Source organism: Bufo bufo, chromosome 1 (assembly GCF_905171765.1).
Source record: "Bufo bufo chromosome 1, aBufBuf1.1, whole genome shotgun sequence".
Lineage (NCBI taxonomy): Eukaryota > Metazoa > Chordata > Amphibia > Anura > Bufonidae > Bufo > Bufo bufo.
This window is the reverse complement of record NC_053389.1, coordinates 229,839,526-229,858,209: the sequence shown is the minus strand read 5'-3', so window position 1 is coordinate 229,858,209 and position 18,684 is coordinate 229,839,526. Positions and strand designations below refer to the sequence as shown.

The window sequence follows — 18,684 nt, the reverse complement described above, 5'->3', positions numbered from 1 at the left end:
TATTCTTTTTAATTAAAACTGTAGCTTTGGAAAAATAAAAATCTGTAATTTATAATAGGTTACTTAAAATGGTTCATTTGCATAGGAGAGAAAATGTCAAATTTAGTTTATTTATTTATATTGATATTTAATTACACTGCCTTCGGAAAGTCTTCAGACCCTTTAACTTTTTCACATTTTGTTATGTTGTGGCCTTGTGCTAAAATAAAAATAAAGCTTTCCCCCGTCAATCTGCACTCAATGCATAAAAAAAGAGTGAAAATCGAATTTTCTAAATGTTTGTAATTTTTTTTTAAAGCAAATAGATAACTTTCACCAGAATCGTTGCCGGTCACACCAAATATATAAATATGCCACCCAAGTTATGAATAACAATAATTGAATAATGGGAAAACCTTTTTTTAAAACCAAGCCATGGGGTGGAAAGTCCATAAGTCTTAAATGGGAGAAGTTTGGGACAACCAGGACTCTACTCCACCAAACTAAGTATTCGGAGGAGACTGGCCTTGGTGAGAGAGGTGACCAAGAATGATCACTCTGGCTGAGCTCTAAAGATCCTGTGTGCAGATAGGAGAAACTTCCAGAAGGTCAACCATCACTGCAGCATTCCAACAATCTGGCATTTATGGCACAGTAGCCAGAAAAAAGTGTCTCCTCAGTAAAAGACATGAAAGTTTTCAAAAAGGCACCTAAAGAACTCTCAGACTGTGAGAAACAAGATTCTCTGGTCTGATGAAACCAAGATTGAACTTTTTGGCCTAAATTATAAGCATTGTGATTGGAGGAAACCAGGCACTACTCGTCAATTGCCCAATAACATGCCTACACTGAAGCATGGTGGTGGCAGCATCACGCTGTGAGGATATTTTTCAGCGGCTGAAACGGGGAGACTGGTCAGAGTTGAGGGGCAGCTGAATGAAGCAAGGTACAGAGATATTCTTAATGAAAACCTGATCCAGAGTGCTCTGGACCTCTGACTGGGCTGAAGGTTCACCTTCCAACAAGACAACGACCCTAAGCACATAGCCAGGACAACACAGAAGGGACTTTGGTACAACTCTGTAAAAGTCCTTGAGTGGCCCAGCCAGAGCCCCGACTTGAACCCAACGGGACATCTGTTGAGAGATCCAAAAATGGCTGTCCACTGATGTCCCCATCCAACCTGACAGAGCTTGAGTTGATCTGCAGAGAAGAATGTCAGAAAATTCCCAAATCCAGGTGTAAATCTTGTGGCATCATACCCAAGAAGACTGGAGGCTGTAATCGCTGCGAAATATACTTCAACTAAGTACTGAGTAAAGGGACTGAATACTTACATCAATGCAAGATTTGAGTTTTTCCTTTTCAATACATTAGCCAAGATTTCTACCATTCTGTTTTCACTTTCTCATTATGGGGTATTCAGTGCAGAATGATGGGAGGAAAAAAAACAGAACTTTTTTTTATGTTAGCACAAGGCCGCAACATAACAAAATGTGAAAAAAGTGAAAGGGTCTGAAGACTTTCCGAACGCACTGTACATTTACAACTTTCATTATTTTTTAGTAGCTATCTTTTAAAAAGGTTTGGTCCTCTTTAAATGGTCACATTTCACATCCTTTACTGGTGTCCTATAGGAGCTCCTCTTTATAGGATGTGTACATACAGTCAGGTCCATAAATATTGGGACATCGACACAATTCTAAAATTTTTGGCTCTATACACCACCACAATGGATTTTAAATTAAATGAACTAGATGTGCTTTAACTGCAGACTGTCATCTTTAATTTGAGGGTATTTACATCCAAATCGGAGGTGAACGGTGTAGGAATTACAACAGTTTGCAAATGTGCCTCCCACTTGTTAAGGAACCAAAAGTAATGGGACATAATAATCATAAATCAAACTTTCACTTTTTAATACCTGGTTGCAAATCCGTTGCAGTCAATTACAGCCGGAAGTCTGGAACGTATAGACATCACCAGACGCTGGGTTTCATCCCTGGCGATGCTCTGCCAGGCCTCTACTGCAACTGTCTTTAGTTCCTGCTTGTTCTTGGGGCATTTTCCCTTCAGTTTTGTCTTTAGCAAGTGAAATGCATGCTCAATTGGATTCAGGTTAGGTGATTGACTTGGCCATTGCATAACATTCCACTTCTTTCCCTTAAAAAACTCTTTGGTTGCTTTTGCAGTATGCTTTGGGTCATTGTCCATCTGCACTGTCAAGAGCCGTCCAATGAGTTCTGAAGCATTTGGCTGAATATGAGCAGATAATATTGCCCGAAACACTTCAGAATTCATCCTGCTGCTTTTGTCAGCTGTCACATCATCAATAAATACAAGAGAACCAGTTCCATTGGCAGCCATACATGCCCACGCCATGACACTACCACCACCATGCTTCAGTGATGAGATGGTATGCTTAGGATCATGAGCAGTTCCTTTCCTTCTCCATACTCTTCTCTTCCCATCACTCTGGTACAAGTTGATCTTGGTCTCATCTGTCCATAGGATGTTGTTCCAGAACTGTGAAGGCTTTTTTTAGATGTCGTTTGGCAAACTCTAATCTGGCCTTCCTGTTTTTGAGGCTCACCAATGGTTTACATCTTGTGATGAACCCTCTGTATTCACTCTGGTGAAGTCTTCTCTTGATTGTTGACTTTGATACACATACGCCTACTTCCTGGAGAGTGTTCTTGATCTGGCCAACTGTTGTGAAGAGTGTTTTCTTTACCAGGGAAAGAATATTCGGTCATCCACCACAGTTGTTTTCTGTGGTCTTCTGGGTCTTTTGGTGTTGCTGAGCTCACCAGTGCGTTCCTTCTTTTTAAGAACGTTCCAAACAGTTGTTTTGGCCACGCCTAATGTTTTTGCTATCTCTCTGATGGGTTTGTTTTGTTTTTTCAGCCTAATGATGGCTTGCTTCACTGATAGTGACAGCTCTTTGGATCTCATCTTGAGAGTTGACAGCAACAAGATTCCAAATGCAAATAGAACACTTGAAATGAACTCTGGACCTTTTATCTGCTCATTGTAATTGGGATAATGAGGGAATAACACACACCTGGCCATGGAACAGCTGAGAAGCCAATTGTCCCATTACTTTTGGTTCCTTAACAAGTGGGAGGCACATTTGCAAACTGTTGTAATTCCTACACCGTTCACCTGATTTGGATGTAAATACCCTCAAACTAAAGCTGACAGTATGCAGGTAAAACACATCTAGTTTGTTTAATTTCAAATCCATTGTGGTGGTGTATAGAGCCAAAAATGTTAGAATAGTGTTGATGTCCCAATATTTATGGACCTGACTATTTGTAACCATTTATTGCTCCAATGCATAGAAAATAAAACAATCTTGATTAAAAATCCTACCGTTTTCTGTATACAGCTCCTTTGCGGACCTATGCGTCTCCATGGTTACAACCTACATCTATAAACCCTGTGTAGTCTGATACAGTCCTATTCCCTTTCATCTGCCTGTGTTACCCTGTTTTTAGAATTCTGGTGCAATTCAGAAGCCACAAAATGGTAAATTACAATGAATGTTAGAAAAATATAGAACCAGAGACTAACGATTACCATATCAGCCAAACCCCTCTTCTCATAGGTGAACTCCAGCTGCTGATTGGTCGGCCCACTGCAGAGCACTATGGGTAGTATATTTTCTGGTGGAATCACATGACCTATAGATGAATGAAGTACTTGTGTGAGTATGCACCACAAGGTGAAGATCTCCCCACATAAGAGAGGCCATATGCGTCACTCACCACAGGAGAACTCGACGATTCTGTCCGGGTGGAGTCCGGCCGCTATCAGCAACTGCTGCTTAAAGTCAGAAACCTGCACAAGCCATAATGACGGTTCCGTCAGATCTTTACATAAAGACATTTCACGATTTAATGATCAGACCGGAACTGAACGGAAATTCTGACAAAAAGAATATTTTCATTGTTTATTAAATTATTTATCATTTGCCTTAACCCCTTGAGGACACAATTTTATTTTATTTTTTATCACTTCATTCTGACGGCCAGGACAAGTTGTATTTTTCAATGTCACCATTTTGGGGTACCTATAATGTACTAAAAAAGCTGTTATTAATTTATTTATTTTATGGGGGGGGGGGGGGGGGTGGGGAACATGATAAATTAATTCTGGGGTTCAGTACGATTACAGAGATATACAGAGTTATGTTTTACTACATTTGCACACAAAAAAACAAAGACATTTTTACATCCTGAGAGCCATAGTTTTTTGATTTTTAAAGGGCATCTGTCAGCACATTTGTAACTATGACACTGGCTGACCTGTTACTTGTGCACTTTGCAGCTGAAGGCATCTGTGTTGGCCCCATGTTCATATGTGCCTGCATTGCTGAGAAAAATGCTGTTTTACAATATGCAAATATAATATGCAAATGAAGCTCCAGGAGCAACGGGGGCATTACCATTACACCTAGAGGTTCAGATCTCTACAACTGCCACACCCTCTTGACTTTGATTTACACGACCAGGTGTGATGACATTTTCACTGCCTGACCCTGTCCAAGTGGAGAGGGAGCAGCATTTGCAGAGAGAGCTGAAGCTCTAGGTGTAATGACAACGCCTCCGTTGCTCCTAGAGGCTCATTTGCATACATTAAAACTTCATTTTTCATGTGCAATGCAGGCACATATGAACATGGCACCAACACAGATGCCTTCAGCTGCCAAGCGCACAAGTCAGCCAGTTTCATAGGTACAAATTTGCTGACAGATGCCTATAAGGGTCCATTCACACGACCGTATTTCTGGATCCGCAAAATTGCTGAACGGGTGCAGACCTATTCATTTCAACAGGGCCATGAAAGATGCAGACAGCACACCACGGGCTGGCAAAAAAAGATAAGAGTACGTCCTAAAAATCTGACAGTTGTGTGAATGTACCCGTAATCACATTTTTGATGTCAGTGGAAGCAGCGCTGCAATGATGGGCTCAGCCCACTACAAAGTTGACTGGCTGTCTGATTCTGGCACCGGAGCTTAATGCTGCAGAGCAGCAGATAGGCCATCACATAATAAAAGAGGGGCAAACCCCTTTAGGTTGGCCATACACATAAGATAACTGTCGGCTGAATGATGGCTCGGGCAACAGCTGTCTCCCAATCCTCCTATATGTATGCATGCTCAGTTGTAGAGAAAGCCACTGCTAGATACCTCTGGCAGTGGCTTATCTCCTGAGAACAAAAGGATCTCAGGATCCTCATCCGTGAGTGAAGAATTGGGAAGTCCCATACATAAAGTCAATGAGGTTTGGATGACATAGGTTTAGCTCCTTAAATCCCAGCGCCACATATGTACGGCAAAAGGGAGAGGTTTAAAGAAGACGCCTGCTCCTGAGCGCAGCCGCGGGGTGCCTTCTGTTTTAAACAGCAGACACCCGGGGCTAATGTCTGCGATCAGCATTATGGCAATCACAGCCACTTAGCCCCTCAGATGCCGTGGTCAAATGTGACCGCAGCATCTGAGATCACCCAAACCAGAAGCGCAAGCTCGCTGGTCAGGAAAAGTTTAGCTCTGGGAAGATGTCCCATACTAGCAATAGTAAGAAAAACGATACAAATGGAGTATCGCCTTAATTGTACCGGGAGAATGAAGGTAAGAGGTCAGTTTTACCGTACAGGTAACGCCGTAAAAACAAACCACAGAAAACTGTGGCATAGTTGCATTTTTTTTTTCTAATCCCACCCCATTTGGAATTTTTTTCCAGTTTCCCACTACATTGTATGCTAAATTAAATGGTGCCACTACAAAGTACAACTTGTTCTGCAAGAAACAAGCCCTCAAACGGCTATGTGAGCAGAAAAATAAAAAAGTCATGGCTCCAGGAAGGCCGGGAGTAAAACAAAAATAAATAAATCCGGGACTCAAGGGGTTAACGTGTATGGCCAGTTTCACATATGGACCATTGATTAAAATTTTCGTCCTATCCTTGGGAGCAAATGTGCGATTTTCACTGCATTTGAGAGGTTGAATGGCCTGGATAGGAATTATCGCGATGACCTTTTCTTGCCTAGTGCTCACGGTGATCAGAATCTCTGGATTATCAGATGCTGGTTTAAGGGATTTTCACTTTGATATGCAAAATACTATGCTGCAGCCCTATTAATATGGCAATAACTTAAATCAGATACACAGCCTTAAACAGAGAAAAGGAAAATTGCAGGGAAGTTCTGCTCGGCTTGGGATACAGGTATACATATACATTAACAGCTCCTTGTCATCATATAAGTTATGCGCAGAGCGTTTAGCAGTAACCTCGCAAGATGGTCCACCCCGGCTGCCTCCAGCTGTCGGGTAATTCTTATCTGGCCAATTCAATGTGATAAAATGTATCATAATTTAGAGATTATTCTGACATCCGTTCCCAGGAGACGGGCGACTTCCTCCTGATCCTATCAATGCTTAATCCCTGGAAGCAGACTGGCATTTTACACAATTCGGCTGCGGCATTTCCAGTCAGTGCTACTGATTGGACGGGACAGGACAAAAGTACAATCAGGCTACTGAAGAAAGCATCCGACAGCATGCATCTAGCATCTTTAATATTTGCCTTTGGTTTCCTTACCTACAACATTCATGCCATTTAAAAAAATTACACACTAATAGGACAGCACTTATGAAGTAACCCTCAAGGGAAAGAAGGGGGCATGCCTCCAGATGGTTGGACACCAAACCTTGCCTTCAGTATATCCATATACAAGGGAAGAAGCAGCACTCCAATAAATATCAAAATTAAGATATTGTTTCAGTTCCTCAATGGAACCATTTTCAAGGCTTCTTAATTTTCTGTGTCGTAAATGAATGATCAGAGAGGGTTTCACAGACTTTATGATCAGATACACTGACAAGTTGGTGGAGGCAGCGTGATGCTGTCGGCAATGTTCTGCTGGGAAACCTTGGTTCTTGACATTCATGCGGATGTTACTTTGACATATACCTAAATATTGTACAGACCAAGTACCCCCTTCATGACAGCGGCCTCTTTCATTAGGATTATGCCACACTGCAGTGCTTCTTAAACCAATCCAAAGATCAAGGTGGTGCCTCCAAATTACCAATATCTCAGTCCAGTTGAGCATCCGTGGGATGTGCTAGAAAAAAACAGATCTATGGAGGCCCCAACTCAGAACTTTGTCCAGTTTGACATGCCCATATACTGCTCCCCTGAAGTGAACTTGCAGCATCATAATGATTTAAGGTCTCACCGCAAGTCTACCAATCTTCTATAAACTTCTGTAGAACCGCGGAGAGATGGAATTTACAGCATCAGAAATCATTATGATGCTATGAGTTCACTTAAGAAGAAAGGTGTTTAGTCCAGGAAATACTGCTCTCTCGGAGGGTGTTTCTCTTGCGTGAACCTGACCTTACAAGAATAGCTGCTAAAGTTTTGGAGCCAGATGCCACTAAACGAGTTCACAGTTCTTCTGGTGTCCATGCCTTGAAGTGTCAGTGCTGTTTTGGCAGCAATACTGGGTGGTTTCAATGTTATGGCTGATGGGTGAAGGCAAGTATAAAGTTGGCCTCAAGCAACATATTTGTATGGGATCTGCCAACACCCGATGTCTATAGGTAGTAATCATAGGGAGAAGGCGGGATCTAAGCAGTTTCTGATCCTTAGTTTGGAGATAAGCGGCACGTATAACAATAAATGCCAACAACCATACTTTCTAGTTATCCAATTAACAATTATTTTCACGTCATGTCTGGGCATCTGATCTATATACAGACAAGGAGAATGTAACCCAGGCCTTGCATATGCAGATACTGATCTATTCCCTCTGCATAGTGCACACTTGAGACGCTCTGGTGACATGTAAGTAGGTCACAGTTCTACGTTCTCACCGGCTGCATAGTCCCTCCAGCGATGATCACAGAACGACAGTCCTTCAGGACTTCGGTGAAATGCACAGCTGGGTTCAGCATCAGAAACTTCAGACTGCTCTGTGCCACGGTACCTGTGGGGACACACATGTCTCATCTCCTCTGTGGTATAGACAACCTCACTAAACACTTCAGTTCTACATGGCCTCTCACAGACTGTAAGCTCCTATGAGCAAGAATATGTTGTTTGTACATGTACCCTCAGGACTGTAAAGTTCTGCAGAATAAGCTGGTGCCATTACACGGGCACACATCCATAGACAAGACATATACACCAAAAAAGACCTTATATCATGGGTTCAGGGCTTTAGAATCAAATAGCTTGTGGCTATAAAGGCCTGTTTTGAACCCCAGATCCACCCTATTAAGACTTTACTTTTACTAACACTATTTACTTTTACTATTACCCTATAAGTTACTCCTTCCCTAGCTTTCTGCTTACAGAAATTAATGGGGCAGACAGTGAGCGAGTCCCTAGTGATGCTGGGAATTTAACTAGTAGTGTGACTATGAGGGATTGGTCCCCTGCCCGTTTCCCTATGCTACACTATCCGCGCTATCTATTAACCTACCTCGACACTTGACAGTACATTTTAAAGCACATGGATAGCATTAGGTTTAAAACATAATGGAAGTGTTTTGTGTTTCTAAAAAATTAGATTTTTGTAGACTCACCTGTAAAATCTCTTTCTCGCTGAGTTCATTGGGGGACACAGGACCGTGGGTATAGCTGCTGCTGCCGCTAGGAGGCGACACTAGGATAAAAAGTGTTAGCTCCTCCTGCCGGCTACATCCCCGCCAGCCTGGAGAGAGCATATCAGTTTGTGCACAAGCAGTAGGAGGAAAATAAATCAGAAATGTAATATCAGAACAATAACCAGTGGGTCCGAACCCATAACTGAGGACCCCACCATTTAAACCGCCGTCACCTGCGGCAAAATTAGAGAACAAACAAAGGGTGGGAGCTGTGTCCCCCAATGAACAGCGAGAAAGAGATTTTATAGGAGAGTCCACAAAAATCTAGTTTTCTCGCTCGTATCATTGGGGGACACAGGACCGTGGGATGTACCAAAGCAGTCCACGAGGAGGAAGAAACCACAGCCGCAGGAGCCTAAGACACCGCAGCCCGCAAGACCTTGCAGCCCAGAGCGGCGTCTGCCAATGCAAAGGTATGCACCTGGTAGAACTTGGTGAATGTGTGCAAAGAAGACCAGGTTGCCGCCTTACACAACTGTAAAGCGGAAGCCTGGTGGAAACGAGCCCAAGAGGCACCCACCGCCTTGGTCGAGTGAGCCGTGACACGAAGGGGCGGAGCCTTGCCCTGGGAGCGATAGGCCTCGGCAATGGCTAAGTGAATCCCCCTGGCAATCGTGCCCTTGGAGGCCGCCAAACCCTTATGAGGACCCTCAGGAATAACGAACAACTAGTCAGTACGCCGAAACGACTCCGAAACGGATAAGTAAATCCGCAGGGCACAAGCCACGTCCAGCTGGTGGAGGACCCATTCCCTGGGATGTGAAGGCGAGGGACAAATTGAGGGGAGAATAATGTCTTGTTGACATGGAAGGCAGAGACCACCTTCGGAAGAAAGGAAGGCACAGGGCAAAGCACCGCCTTATCTTGGTGCAGAATAAGAAAGGGCTCCCTACAGGAGAGCGCCGACAATTCTGACACGCGTCTGATCGAGGTGACCGCCACCAGAAAGGCCACTTTCCAGGAAAGAAGGCGGAGAGAAGCCACGTCAAGAGGCTCGAAGGGGCTGATTGGAGGGCCACTCCTTGGAGAAAGGTCTTAACCTTTTGCGCCAGCGGTCACTGGAAAAAACTGAAAGCACTGACACCTGCCCCTTCAGAGAACTAAGACCAAGACCCAAATCCAGCCCCGAATGCAAGAAGAGGAGGATTGTGGGAAGGGAAAAACAGAGAGGAGGAAGGCGACGATCCGCATAGAAGCGAAGGATAGATTTCCAAGTCCTATGATATATCTTGGATGATGTTGGCTTTCTGGCTTTAATCATGGTGCGGATAACTTCATAGTAAAAACCCGGCCTCTTCAGAATGGCGGTCTCAATAGGCACACCGTCAAACGTAGCAATTCTAAATGCTGGTGGAAGACAGGTCCCTGAGCGAGAAGGTCGTGCCTCAGCGGAAGAGGCCACGGAGCATCTTCTAGAAGAAGGGTGAGATCGGAGTACCAGGCTCAGCGTAGACAATTCGAGGCGATGAGAATCATCTGGATGCCCTCCCTCTTGATTCTGTGAAGGACCCAGGGTAGGAGAGGAAGAGGGGGAAAGACATACAGGAGGGAAAATCCGTCCCACAGAGCCACCAGATCGTCCACTGCGTATGCCTGGGGATCTCTTGCCAGAGAGATGAAGGTGGGAAGCTTGTGGTTGACCCTGGATGCCATTAAATCCACATCCGGACGGCCCCAACGGAGACAGATGGAGCTGAACACTTCCGGGTGCAGAGACCACTCGTCCGGGTCCACAGCCCCCCGGCTGAGAAAGTCCGCCGTCTAATTCTCCACTACTGGAACGCAGACTTCCGATAAAGCTGGTACATGTTCCTCTGCCCACTTCAGAATCTTGTCCGACTCCGCCATCACCGCCTGACTGCGGGTTCCCCCCTGATGATTGATGTATGCCACCACTATGGCATTGTCCGACTGGATCCGGACCGGCAGTCCCTTCAGGAGGGGAGTCCAATGAAGCAGAGACAAATGGATGGCCCGAAGTTATTGAAGGCCAGTCTGGATTCCAACTGAGACCATTTGCCGTGGACTGTCCAAGGTGGGAAGACTCCACCCCAACCGCAGAGGCTGGCATCGGTGGTGGTGACTGTCCGTGAGACCAGGAGAAATGATTTGCCGGAGTCCAAGGCTGGAGCTGAGAGCCACCACCTGAGGGACGACCACACACACGGGGGGAGAGTGATGGCCCAGTCCAAGGAAGGGCGAGCAGAGGAGCGAGTACTTTCGTAAATACCCGCGGTGCTGTTGCCAGGCCGAAGGGAAGAGCCATGAACTGGTCGTGGTAAGACTCCACAAATCGAAGAAAACGCTGGTGCGCAGGAGCAATAGGAACATGCAGGTACGCATCCTGGATCCTTCCTTCTTGGGGACGGCAAACAGGTCTGAATAAAAACCTGTGAACTGTTCCGTGAGTGGAACTGGAGAGATCACCCTCTGGGTGAGGAGGGTCTGTAATGCATAAAAAAAAGGCAGCAGCCCGAACTCTGTCCCTGGGCGGCTGGGAACAAAAAAAAATGGTTCGGCAGGGTGGAGGCAAACTCGATCTTGTAATTACTATCTCGAGTACCTAATCGTTTGGCGGTCCCACATTTACGACCGCCAAACCTCCTGAAAGAGGGGGAGCCAACCCCTGGGGCGCCCCTTCATGCGGAAGACTGTCTATTGGCCGGGGGCGTGGGCAGATTGTGCCCGCGGACACCAGGCTGGTTGGGTTTAAAGAACGGTTTCCTATTACGCTTTTAATTGGAGGCACTGGGTGGCGCCCCTGCCGATGGTCGCGTGCCGGAGAAACGGCAACAAGGAGTAAAGACGGGAGGTTGCAGGCCTAGAGCGAAACGGATGCTTGGCCTTGCCCTGTGGTAGGTGGGTACTGTTACTGCCTGTAGCCTCAGAGATAATCTCATCCACCCCAGCACCGAACAGACGAGAGCCTGAAAAGGTAAGGCCCGTAAGGGAACGTTTGACGGGGAGTCTGCGGCGCATACCTTAAGCCCCACCTCGGGCAACGGGTGGGTCCACTTTGGGCGGGGACGACCATTTCGCGACCAGTTCTGGCGGAAAGGTATAGAGCAGATAGAGGAGTTTAGCGGCAGCAGCAGCTATACCCCCAATCCTGTGTCGATGAGCGAGAAACATGAAAACCAGCTTCCACTTCAATGAGTCTGTGGTCCGCATGTTGCAGCAAAATATAAGACATGTCTTGTCTTTTGTGGCGTGGCCGCACGGCTGCGGAATCATATGGAAGTGTTTTGACTCATAGGCCAACATAGGGGTACTGGCTTATGGGTATACCCCTTCGTAAAAATGGAGGATGCCGATTACTCCACTGCAAGTAGCTATTTGTAGCAGTGGATTTTCTGTTGCAATACGACCATCATCCAGTTTCACAAGTCTTATTAGGGTTCACAGACAGGACACATATATAGGAACAAGTTAACCGATTTTTCTTTTTACTTTGGGACTGGTGAATGGGCAGATGAGTATGAAGCCTGGACAAGTGATGGCGTTGTGTGGCTCCCCGCGCTCACAGGGGATGTACTTTCCTTTATAAAATAATGACTGTGCTCAAGCATATCTCCGTTTTCGGGACTCTAGTGACGTGTGGAGAAGCAGTCCAACTATTTTTCAGACATGGCAATATTCTAGCAGTGCAGATTGTTTCATCCAAGCTCAACTGCATCCATACAAGCCGCTCCAGTCTGACCAGTGGTCCAAAGCTGGCTTTTCCAGGGTAGACAGCGCTTTAGTCTCTCCTGTGAACGGCAGGATCACATCATCATTTCCGAAATCGCGACTGGCAGGTTGTCACGTCCCCTTGTTCCTCTGTATGTATAAAGGGCTGCTGAAATGACAATTTATGCCTTATGGGCAATCAACGGACTGTGCCCAATAATTGCCTGATTGCCAGCAGAGCTGCATTTACATGTAGTGGTACTCAACCCCTCTGTATGGAGACAAGCGATCATTCTTCCCCCATAGAGAATCATTGTTTCTGGGCAGCAGATCCAGGTTTACACAGGACAATGTGCTGGTCAGAAACCATCATTTTGGGTACCGCATTAACAGTGTGTTTACCCGTCCATCTTGTACTCGCGGCACATTTACAAGGGAAAGTTATCAAGAATGAGCATTCATTCCTAATAAACAACCAGTGTAAAAGGGCCCCTCGAGACCAGAGACATAGTAGATGAGTCCATACAATGACACAATGCAGAGGTATAAACCTCGCCTGATGCACACATTGGGGGAGATTTATCAAACTGGTGTAAAGTAGAACTGGCTTAGTTCCCCATCAGATTCCAGCTTTCACTTTTCATAGCTGGAAAATGAAAAGGGGAAATCTGATTGGTTGCTATGGGCAACTCAGTCAATTTCCCTTTACACCAGATGTGATAAATCCCCCCCCATTGTGTACAATCTCCAGTGTACTTCTATGTGATGCAGCATCTCACTGCTCCCCCTGCCTCCTGCTTTTAACAGGACAGGGAGAGGCATATCACAAGCAGGAAGCAGGGACAGAAGTTGATATATCACCGGCTGCCTTTATACAGGACCCAAAGCAAGTGCAGAGAAACGAGACTGCGCCCCTCTATCTAAAGCCAGGGGCATGATGGGAAATGTAGGTAGCATTAGGAGAACCATATCAGAGGGGATGGCAGACAACCAATATATAGCACTGCAACTAAACCAGGTAACACAAGGCAGACACCATGGCCTCGGTGCTGCACTTTATACACAGGAAAAAGCCGGAGTTCTTCTACTTACACTATAAAGTGGTATTCACAATTATAAATGACAGGACTAAAACCACTACTGGTTCGGCTCACAATAACTGATACATGCACACAAACGTTGTTTGTTTCCGTGTCCGTTCCATTTAAATGAGTCTGCGAGAAATGGGGACAGCACACCGTGTGCTGTCCGCATCAGTATGTCCGTTCCGTCCTGTTCTTGTCCATTTTAGGCATTGTTACAATGGATCCGCAAAAAAAAAAAAAAAAACGGATGGCATACGGAGGTCATCCGTGTTTTTTTTTTTTGCGGATCTGCAATACGGTCGTGTGCATGTAGCCTTACTTGCAGGGGGCTGGGCGCAGTTGCCTGTGCAAGTGAAGAATGTGAAGGGACCACAGAACTACAACAGCACTGTGGCCCCTTCTTTCTCAGGATCGGTGGAGTCCCTGGAGAATTGACCTCCATCCATGAAAAAGTGATGGCATATGCTGGTTAGATGCCATTACTTTATAAAATGGGAATACCCCTTTAAGAGAACTAGCACCTTTAACATTGAAATACATTAACAACGTGATGGCTTTTTTTTTTTTATTGAAAAGTAATTTCATCTTTGCAGCAGGTCCTGGCTGCAGTAGCGGAGACGTAAGACAAATTACACCCAAGACAATTCCAGTGAAATATTTCACATGACGTGCATCTGAATTACAGTTTTTGCTGAACACACACAAGAAATGTATTTTCAACTTTGTGGAGCTGTCACAAAACCTGCTGAAAAAATACATTACATATCCTTGTAAATGACAGAGGCGCTGTCACCTCTCCTGACATGTCTGTTCTAGTAATTACTTGCATTCCCCATGTAATAACAATTCTAGAGCTTCTATTCTTATGGCTCTATGTTGTGCTGTTCCTTTATTATACCTACTAGAAGTTTATGAATGAATTGCCATCAGTATGCAATAAAAGATCTGGCTGGGTGTTACCAGTTGGAGGGGTGTCTCTAAACAGTACCATTCCCCAATCACTACTGTCAGAGGCAGACTGTGCAGGGACACCCCCCTATACCTTTACTGCAGACCGCTGGCAATTCATACATCAATTTCTAGTAGAAATAATAAAAGAATAGCACAACATAGAATCATTAGACTAGACACCCTAGAACTGGTATTACATAGGGAATGCAAGTAGTTACTAAAAGAGACATGTCAGCAGAGGAGACACAACCTCTTTAATAAGGCTACATTCACACTGTGTTTGCAGCGTCCATAATCCATGTGCTGAGAAAGCTTCCGGCACGTATGTCAAGCCGATCCATATTAATTCACCTGGAGGAGACCAACAGAGTGTGCTTCAGAGTTATACACTATTAAAGGGGTAGTCAGCTTTTTTACATTGATGACCTATCCTCAGGATGGGTCATCAATATCAAATCGGCGGGGGCCAAATGCCAGCACCCCCACCAATAAGTTGTTTGAAGAGAACGCAGCGCTCGTATGAGCGCTGCATTCTCTTCATGGTTTACCAGTAATTACAACTCCGCCACCCCCATTCAGTTCAATGTGACGGCTCCTTCCTATTCAAGTGAATAGGAACCCCTTTAAATCCGGAGCTATACTTCTAATATACTGCAAATGCAGTGTGAAAAGACCCTAACAGCGGACCACTGTTGGATCTAATCGTGTCAGAAAACTTCCTTGTGTGATAGAGAATCTCCACAGAAAATCTGGGGATTAAGGAAATGTTCCTCTAAGTTGTTCAGTAGATGCTCGCATACACAGAGCTCGTATATTGACAGCCAGCATCGTGCTTCGGAATAAAGAATTCATGCCTCTCTATAAATAATAAATGGCTCCCTTAGACCAACTATGCAAATGCTGCCAATTTTTACAGCACTGACACCAGCAACGTTATCAGAATGATAAACCAGTGATGGGGAAAGCTGGCACGTACCTTGCAGTTGCACTAGGACTCGTCCATCTTGGTTGGCATTGGTCAATGCAAACACAAAGCTTTCAATCTGCATGAGCGGGGACGCACTACGCATGTGGCCATTCTCACTGACCTCTTGTAAACCATCAGCAACCCCTACATAGAAGCAATACAATTACATTTCTTGTTACTTAAAGAGGACCGGTCACCTCTCCTGACATGTCTGTTAGTAACTACTTGCATCTATTGTTATATCTTATTCCTGCTAGAATTATGAATGAACTGCCAGCAGTTTGCAATGAAGGTCCAGATGGGTGTTACCAGTTAGCGGTGGTGGCTTTGGACAGCCTGACACGGGCAGCACTGATTGGATAGTATCAGACTGTGCAGAGACACCCCCCCCCCCCCAACAACTGGTAACACCCATCTGGATTTTCATGCAGACTTCTGTCAGTTAATTTATAACCTTTTAGTTGGAATAATACCAAAATGGCACAACATACAGTCATCAGAATGGACAACATAGGGTTAATGTGTGAGAGGCGTGATGGAGTTACTATTAAAGGGGTTGTGCAGCGATTTATTTTGATGTAGGTCATCAATATCTGATCAGCAGTGGCCCAACTCCCAGCACCCTCGCCAATCAGCTGAAGAGAAGGTGGCGCTCATTACACTGCGCTTTGTCTCAGAGGTGCAGTGTAATGACGAGTACTTGTTCCATTCACTTGGATGGAGCGAGTACTTGTAATTACACTACGCTGCCGCGTAGTGTAATGACGAGGAAGCGTCTCTCTTCAAACAGCTAATCGGCAAGGGTGCCGGGTATTGGATCTCTGATGATCAGATATTAATGACCTATCCTGGGTTGCAAAACCACTTTATCAATTCGGACCCCAACGTGTACCTCACATTAACCCCATGTTGCCCATTATATGAAAGTACTCGATAAAATTACTGCTACTATTAATGTGAGGCACATGGAGGTACTAAAGTAATAACACCATGTGCCTCAAATTAATACAGGCATACAACGTTCACCTGCTCGTAAAGTACCTCCACATAAAAACAGTAGGAAGCGTCTCCTGCAGCACGACCTCCTGGATGCTCTTGGATAAAAGACCTGTGATGACGTCACGTGACCAGCAAAATAGAGAAGTTACTGGTCATATGGCAATGACCGAGAATTAGGAAAATGAAAATACCTAAATATTATTTTATGACAAATATATTCGCAAATACCTTTCATTAGTCATAATGGCGTGTTTTTGTCTGGGGAGCAATCATCAGGGGAAATAAAATGGCCGCCATCCTATCAGTACACACAAAACCTTTCCTATCACACAGCAGAACAAGTTACTTCACAACACTGAGGTAAAGAGCTAAGTAACTTGTCCTCCTGTGTGATTAGGACAGGTTTTGTATGTACTAATAGGATGGTGGCCATTTTGTTTCCTCTGATGAATGCTCCCCAGACAAAACGAACCATTATAAATAATGAAAGGTATTTGGGAATATATTTATTATAAAGTAGTATTTAAGCATTTTCATTTTCTTAATTCCCGGAGAACCCCTTTAAGGAGTATGGACCCTCTCCTGTAAATGGCGGTCAGTGTATATGTTCCCTGCACTCCCATTTTCCACCCTCTCTCCTTCCCTGATGCTCCCCCTCAGCTTTTTCATTGGTGGAAGTGGCTGACAGCATCACAGTGGGAAAGGAAGAATGCCTCCCTCCTTCTCCACTGTGAGGCCGCTCATGACAACATGGAGTGCACTGTGTCATGTTCTTTGACAGGAAACTTATGCTAGCACATCTTAGTATTCATCCAAACTAGGCATCAAAGTATCAAAAAAGTATCAAAAAAGTATCGAGGCTTCAATACCCGATGCAACCCTAGTGTGTACACAGAAGGTCGTCAATCATCCAGTGTGTGGAAAGGTCACTGTCTCTCCCACGCGTTCCCATTCAAGATCTACTCTGCTTTTTACTATTACACGTTCGCAAAATGGGTCCTGCATCCGTTCAGCAATTTTGCTGACAGGTGCGGACACCATTCAATTTTCAATTGGCCGGGAATGTTTCTGTCCGCATCCGCATTTGCGGGATCCCCACTTCCGTTCGCAAAAAAATAGCCATGTCTTAGTCCTTGTCCTCAATTGCGGACAAGAAAAGGCATTTTCTATGAGACTGCTGGCGATGTGCGGTCCGCAAAATGTGAAACGCACATTGCCGGTGTCCGTGTTTTGCGGATCCGCAAAACACATATGGACGTGTGAATGGACCATTACATAGAAATCCGTCTCCAAATAAGATATATCTATACATCACAGAGTTCAGCTTCAACCCATCTACTACTGATATAGGGTAGCAAAGATTAGCTGACAGGTTCACTAAGTTTCCCTAAAAATTCTGTGAAATTAAGAAACTTTTCTCGATCTCCTTCTGTTACTTTTATTCATCACACTGGTCATGGTCTTACCTTCTCCCTGGTTTTTATTATTAATGTTTTGGAGGAACTGTTGCAATCCTCCAGTTTTGTGGCCTTCTTTCACTGGGTTAATAATAGCCGTTCCTCTAAATTTCTCGGTGAAGCCAAACAACTTGTAAATATAAAAATATAATGAACAATACAGAAATAACAAGAAGCTAAAACAAAAAGGCACGACATCTGCAGTGGGAGCTGGCTGTAATACATCAGACCATTTAACCCCTTAGATGTTGTCACAACATCACAATTCATGGTAACTTACATTCCCTATTGGCCCCACTGGGGGTGTACTGCAGTGTATTATACAAGTCTTCAAGCTTACTGGTAGTGAAACATCCTCATGGGACTTTCAAAAATTTAATAAATGTGTTAAAAAAAAAAAACACACACAACAAATACCTTTCCCCATTAAAAATGCATTGTGGCTGAATTTACTGCAAGAATTAACATTGTTAATAAGGATGGAGAGAAAAGGGTTTATATTAAGCGTAACTGCCTGTTGAAATCTGAAAATATCTGGGGACTTTGATGGATAGATCAGGGGTGTGTAGTCCATGGCTAGCTCTAGCTAGAGGGTTGAGGAGTCCATATGAGGTGATGAGAAACGTGCATGTTATAGATATAAGTGATTCCTGGGGCTTGCTGTGGATCGGATTTTACTTTGGATTTTTGGATCTGTATGATACCTTTCGACTGTAGATTGCCCTTAACGTGATCATACAATAGTTTATGATACTCTAAATCTGTCTTAAGTGGGGAGGGGGGGTAATGTTGTGTGTTTATGTGTATAAAACCTTTTATACCGTTGTGACAATGATATGTCCTGACATTAATAGATGACCTGTGATCCCGCTTGAATGTAAAATCCTGTTTTGC

General features: G+C 44.5%; 1 protein-coding gene across 1 annotated transcript in view; it reads right to left on the bottom strand.

The window, feature by feature from the left end:
• Positions 1-18,684, bottom strand: part of DDX11 (DEAD/H-box helicase 11) — a 123,891-nt gene that overhangs the window by 12,667 nt on the left and 92,540 nt on the right. The window contains exons 16-20 of the mRNA XM_040436290.1: positions 17,800-17,920; positions 15,344-15,478; positions 7,868-7,980; positions 3,750-3,822; positions 3,562-3,665 (exon numbers count right to left, since the gene is read on the bottom strand). Of these exons, the coding sequence (XP_040292224.1) occupies positions 3,562-3,665; positions 3,750-3,822; positions 7,868-7,980; positions 15,344-15,478; positions 17,800-17,920 (546 nt within the window). The remainder of the gene's footprint in view (positions 1-3,561; positions 3,666-3,749; positions 3,823-7,867; positions 7,981-15,343; positions 15,479-17,799; positions 17,921-18,684) is intronic.